The sequence below is a fragment of the Neomonachus schauinslandi genome, chromosome 15, assembly GCF_002201575.2.
Source record: "Neomonachus schauinslandi chromosome 15, ASM220157v2, whole genome shotgun sequence".
Lineage (NCBI taxonomy): Eukaryota > Metazoa > Chordata > Mammalia > Carnivora > Phocidae > Neomonachus > Neomonachus schauinslandi.
Genome location: NC_058417.1, coordinates 41,847,064 through 41,853,063, shown reverse-complemented (window position 1 = coordinate 41,853,063; position 6,000 = coordinate 41,847,064). Strand labels below are relative to the sequence as shown.

Here is a 6,000-nt window from a genome sequence, read left to right as displayed (position 1 = left end):
ATGTGGGTGGATATCTGGAAAAGAATGAGGCAGAAAGAACAACGTATACGTAGCTCCTAAGTGGGGCAGGCTGACATAGGAGCAGGCCTGTGAGATCAGGTATAGCCAGGAGGTCAGTGTGCCCAGAGAGGAAGGACACAGCGGGCAGAGAGGAATGAGGTCTGAGAGGTGAGGTGATGATAGCCTTTAGCGTGAATGACAGGGAAAGCCACTGGAGGGTTGCAGCAGAGGACTTATATAATCTAATTGACCTTGAATGAGGGTGTCTTTTTATTGTTTTCTGGGAGATTTCTGCAATTTTATTTCCTAACTCTTCTATTGAATTTTTCATTTCTGCTTAAGACATTTTTTTCCCTAAAGATTTTATTTCTTTATTTGACACACAGAGAGAGACAGCTAGAGAGGGAACACAAGCAGGGGGAGCAGGAGAGGGAGAAGCAGGTTTCCCACTGAGCAGGGAGCCCGATGCGGGGCTCGATCCCAGGACCCTGGGATCATGACCTGAGCCGAAGGCAGACACCTAAGGACTGAGCCACCCAGGCACCCCTCTGCTTAAGACATTTTAACTTTCAAAAGTTACTTCTTTTTTTTTTTTTTAAAGATTTTATTTATTCGACAGAGAGAGAGAGATAGCGAGAGCAGGAACACAAGCAGGGGGGGTGGAAGAGAGAGAAGCAGGCTTCCCGCCGAGCAGGGAGCCCCATGTGGGACTTGATCCCAGGACCCTGGGATCATGACCTGAGCCGAAGGCAGACACTTAACGACTGAGCCACCCAGGCGCCCCTCAAAAGTTACTTTTTAATCTCTGAATATTCTTTTTTGGCACCCAATGCTTCCTGATGTGGTCCCTTATTTCCTGAGGTAATCTCATATCTCTGTGGGTATTGATTACAATTCTTTTGATGGCTTCTTTTTTTTTTTTTTAAAGATTTTATTCACTTATTTGACAGAGAGAGACACAGCGAGAGAGGGAACACAAGCAGGGGGAGTGGGAGAGGGAGAAGCAGGCTTCCCATGGAGCAGGGAGCCCGATGCGGGGCTCGATCCCAGGACCCTGGGATCATGACCCGAGCCGAAGGCAGACGCCCAACGACTGAGCCACCCAGGCGCCCGTCTTTTGATGGCTCCTTTTATTACTTCCATTATCTCTGGTTCCTCTGAATTCTCCTTGCTGTTTTTTTTTGTTTTGTTTTGGGGTGGGGGTGTTTCTATCTTACAGGTTTCTTTTAATGTCTGATTATTTTTGGCTACCCATTCATACATAACAGCTGAGTGGAAGCTCTGTGTGGATGGGGATTCTAGAATGACAGACTCTTCTGTGGGATATCTGGGTTGGAACATGACCTTTATATGTTGAGGAGACTCCACTCCTATTTTTGTTATGGGTAGGTTTTTTCCCACTAAGCTGGAAGAAGCCTTCTCTGACCACAATGTTAGCTTTTACCAAATCTTCCCATTTACAGCATGGTATCTCTTTCCTTATCCGTGCCAGATATGTTAGAGTCTCTTTGTTTAGTCTTTTCAGAGGAGAACCCTCCAGTTTACAACTTGGGTGGGAAAGGGATTTAGAGTTTGACTGCTCTCTAAACTGCCTTGTAACAAGTCCTGTTTTCAACTCCATCCACACCCTCATTTTGGTACCTAGTGATTCCAATTCCTGAATCTTTGTGGTACACCTTAGCATTAGTCAACTTGTTTCCTAACTTCCCCACTCTAGGACTTTGTTTTCTCTATTCTACTAAAGTCATTTCCATTTATCTTTGCTTTCTAGCTTCCAAAGTGTTTTGTTTTTTTTTTTTTAGATTTTATTTATTTTTTTTAAGATTTTATTTATTTATTTGACAGAGATATAGAGAGAGCCAGAGAGCACAAGCAGGGGGAATGCAGAGGGAGAGAGAGAAACAGGCTCCTGGCCAAGCAGGGAGCCCAATGGGGGCTCAATCCCAGGCCCCTGGGATCATGACCCCATCAGTCATCTTAGTAGGGCTGGGAGAGGGAGAAGAGGTAAATGTGTCATGTGTATCCATGTGATTCAATCTGACACATTTACCCTCAATCTTTTTACAGTGTTTACAGTCTGTGTTCTGCCTCTCCTTAGTTCTTTTCATTGCTTACAATTGTATTCAGCTTGGACTGGGGGTTGGATGAGGCAGAGGGTAACAAAGGAAGAGAAGATACACATCCTTCCAAAAATTTACATTCCACTTGACTCTCTCAGGGTAGGGTAAGGGCTATTTTCCATTTTGTGATTTCTGTCAACTGCTCTTTCCAAAAGCAGGTAAGTCCTCAGACCCCTCCTACGTGTTTTATGTATTTTGGCTGAGGGAGCTGGAGGGCCGGGTGGGGTGCTCAGGAAAGCCATAGGATGGAAAAATCTGGATCATAACCCACACAGTCATTGCCGGGCCGGGGCAGTAGAGATTACCAAATTCAATTTCCTTATTTTATAAAAAAGAAACTGAAACCCAGAGAACTTTAGTTGATTTGGATCAACTTCGGTCTCTTGAAAAATACTCACTCTAATAATATCTTAAAAATGGCAACTCTTAGCCCTCAAGGGGCCTGTGGGTCTAACGTTCCCTTTGCTCCAAGGCTGCGGGGAGGTGGGGGTGGAGCCTTGCCCCTTGCTTTTCCTCAAAGGCCAAAGGTCATTTCAGAGGTCTCATCACTGTACTGTTTTATTTTTTGTAGCACTCGTCAACATTTAAAGTTATGTAATTATTTTTACTATGTATCTGATTTACTCCACTGGAATGTAAGCCCATGAGGAAGGGGTCTTTTCGTTTGTCGTTTAGTCCTCAGGGCAAACTGGGATTCGAAAGGACGTAGTCTGGCTCCCAAATCCGCGCTTTCAACCAGTACATTACATTGCTATTTAGTGAATAAAGCAGAGGATGGGCTTCTACACACACAGGGAAACAAGAGGGCAAGAAAACATATCGTAGTCGGGGAAATCAGCAGGTGGAAAACATCCGGACCCAAGCGTATTGTGCCCCTGTAACCTTTCTCTCCGGAAGCGCTTGCAGCTCTCCGGCGCGAGTGCGCACGCGCGGCCGCCGGGGTCGCTCTGGGCCGGGAGCGGCGAGGGGATTTAAGGGAAGGTTCCGCCTCCAGGGCCGAAAAGCGCCTGCGCCGACGGGGCTCCCTTCTAGACGCGCTTTCTCGCTTCCTCCCTCCCTCGCCTGCGCGCGCCGGGTGGGCGTGGGAGGAGGCGGGGAACTGGGGAGGGGAGCGAGGGGGCGGGTGTCGCGGGAGGGAAGGAGCGAACCGGAGAGCGTCGTCCTGAGAGGAGTGAAGGCGGCAAAATGGCGGACCGCTTCTCCCGCTTCAACGAGGATCGAGACTTTCAGGTAAACACGGGCGTTGCCGAGAATCCGGGAAGGCGCTGGCAGAGCTGGGACGTCCTCATCCCCCGCTCCTAGCTCTTTTCCTTCCAAGCTCTGCCCCGGCTTACGAACCGGCTTGCTCTTCTCCCGCCTCCAATTCCTCCAGGGGCCTCCCAGCTTGAGGCGAGGCCGCATCTCCTCTCACCTCGTATTCTCTTACCTGTTAAACTCAGGCCGCCGGGTTTGCGGCTTCGGCCTGCTTGGGCGGGTTTCGGGAGCCTGCTTGGGCCGCAGACTGGGGACTGTGCTCCTCGTGTGCGCGGGGCCTGTGAAGGCGCCGGGCGGGCTCCCGGGGGAAAAGAGGGATGGGTTGGGAGGGCTTCGGGCGGGTGTCGCTGAGACCAGGGCTTCCGAACCCCTGGGTTTTGCTCGCAGGGCTCTTCTTGGGGTTGTCCTTCGTCTGTCCTTATTAGAATAAGTCCCTTTCATTGTCTGTCGTTGCATTTCCTCCCACGGAAAAAGGGTCCTTTAATTATCAGACGCCTTCTTGGTTGGTCAAACAATTGAGATTTCCCTAGGCGTAAATGTTGCTGTTGTTATGAGGCCGTTCATCTTGCTTGGAAAAGAGTAAGTTATAGGACTGTGGTCGATGGAAGCTTAGCCCCAAATCCTACCTCGAAAGATTTTTTAAGCATAATGATAAGGGACTTCCTTAGCGTGTGATAACTAGCGCCAGAAGCTCCTTTTTTTCTTTCTTTAGTTGCAAATGCTGTATGGAAAAATGTCCTTGTGATGGCAGATATTATCGAGGAAAAAATAAAGGCCAAATTAGAATAACTCGTCTTTCAGTTGTTTAAAATACCTTCCTGTTGAGCATTGTTACCGCGGAAATCTCGGCGATTAAAAGGAATTTAGTGTAGAGATTGGCTGTTTCTAGGGTAAAATACATCCTCAGAGTCTCAAAGAAACCACTGCATTACTACCGCATATCCTGGCAACAGCAATTTGGGTCAGGGGATGAACATCAGAACTCAAGTTTTTATCCCGCTGCAGATCTTCCTCTGAATAACATGGGATAGTCTAGATATGTTTCAGAAGGCAGTTTGAAGGGTTTGAATTCCCCGAGATGATGGGGTCGGTAAATAAACAGGTAAAGCAGTTCAACAACAGTCTAGTGCATGGAACGCTTGTGAGAAGTTTTGCAGCAGTAAGGGATCTGGGGGCTGTTGAAAAAAGCCTTGTGATCATGCGCTTGCTGTAGAGCTGCAGCACAATACAGGATCTCAAGGTATTTAAGAGTATAATGCAGGTGCAGGGAAATTGAAGCAGTTCCTATATAGCCATTTGATCCCCGAGAGAGATTTTTTTTTTTTTTTTTTAAAGTGAGCACCGTAAGACGTAAGTAGGCTGCAAGATGTGTGGGCTTTTATTGGTAATATTTAAAGAGACATGTTAACTAAAATCCTCAAGTGCTTTGCAGAGGAGAGAATTTCAAGGTGACCTAATAAAATTGGAAATAAATAATATGGACAATTAAGTTTTGAGGGAAAATGGCTGTCAACCACAGTTTCAGCAGAGTTAAGCAGGATTTTCAGGGCCTTGAAAGAATTTGAAAACTGGATAGCAGATTGTGAATGCTGTCACCTCAAGAAATTGAGAAAGCCTCTACCTTTTCAAGTAAGATGACTTTCTCGTCTGGTGCTTTAGTTGGGTTTATCTAAAACCTGATTGGTAGTCCTTTGAAGATAGTACACATATTTTATTTCCTGCTTGTGTGTTGGAATAACCAACTCCTGCAGTATTGGGTCAGCCAGGAAAATGTTGGTTTTCTAAAATTCAGATCTCCTAGTATTATGGGTAAAATAGGGTATTGGGAATGAATACCTTTTAGACAATTAGAAGATGTTAAAACTTTTGTAAATTATTGTACTAACATTTCTAAAAAGCATCCATTTAAAAATGAAGTAGTCAACTACAATAAATAAAAAAATTAGAAATGCTTAGAGTAGTATGTTTTCTGGTTTTTTTTTTTTCCTGGATGTTTTAATGAAAGGAAAAATATTGATTTTCATTAATGATGTCCTTCAATTTAAAGTTATTAGGAAATGTAATAGCATGCTCCTGTACATAGTATATCTTAAACATTTTAAGGTTGGGTTATTAAAATTAAATGTGACCTCCTTTAAGGTTTGAGTGATAAACGAGGTGAAGCCATTGAATACACTTGAAAACAAATCCAAAGTAGGTTTCCAAACAGTGCATGGATCCTGTTGCTTTAAACAGATCTTCTTACAGCACTAGAAATTTTTCTGTGCATCTTCTCTGGTAAGTTCTAGATGACTGTCATTTTCTTTGCTTTAATTTGGCAAGATAATTAAGAATTATAAAATTTCACTCTTTGCCAATTTATCGTCACTTGCAAATTTTGGAGAGTTTGTAGTATCTTGAACTTGGTATTGAGTCAGAGGTGGATTCAGTTATTTGTGAACACCTGAAGTTTCAAAGGTGTTTTGTGTAATATGGTGAGGAGCTTAACGGTGGCATGCCACCTGAAGCACTTATGAATATAAGGAGTAATCATCAGGGACATACATTTAAACATTTTCAGTAACTTTATTTTAACAATAAACAGGTACCATTCTACACGCTTTATGTGTATTATCTCATAGTCTTC

General features: G+C 44.6%; 1 protein-coding gene across 1 annotated transcript in view; it reads left to right on the top strand.

Annotated features, from left to right (window-relative positions):
* The first annotated feature begins 3,237 nt into the window (after window positions 1–3,237).
* Window positions 3,238–6,000, top strand: part of GPATCH8 (G-patch domain containing 8) — a 117,898-nt gene continuing 115,135 nt past the window's right edge. Inside the window, exon 1 of the mRNA XM_021681759.2 lies at window positions 3,238–3,350. Within this exon, the coding sequence (XP_021537434.1) occupies window positions 3,306–3,350 (45 nt within the window). The 5' untranslated portion in view covers window positions 3,238–3,305. The remainder of the gene's footprint in view (window positions 3,351–6,000) is intronic.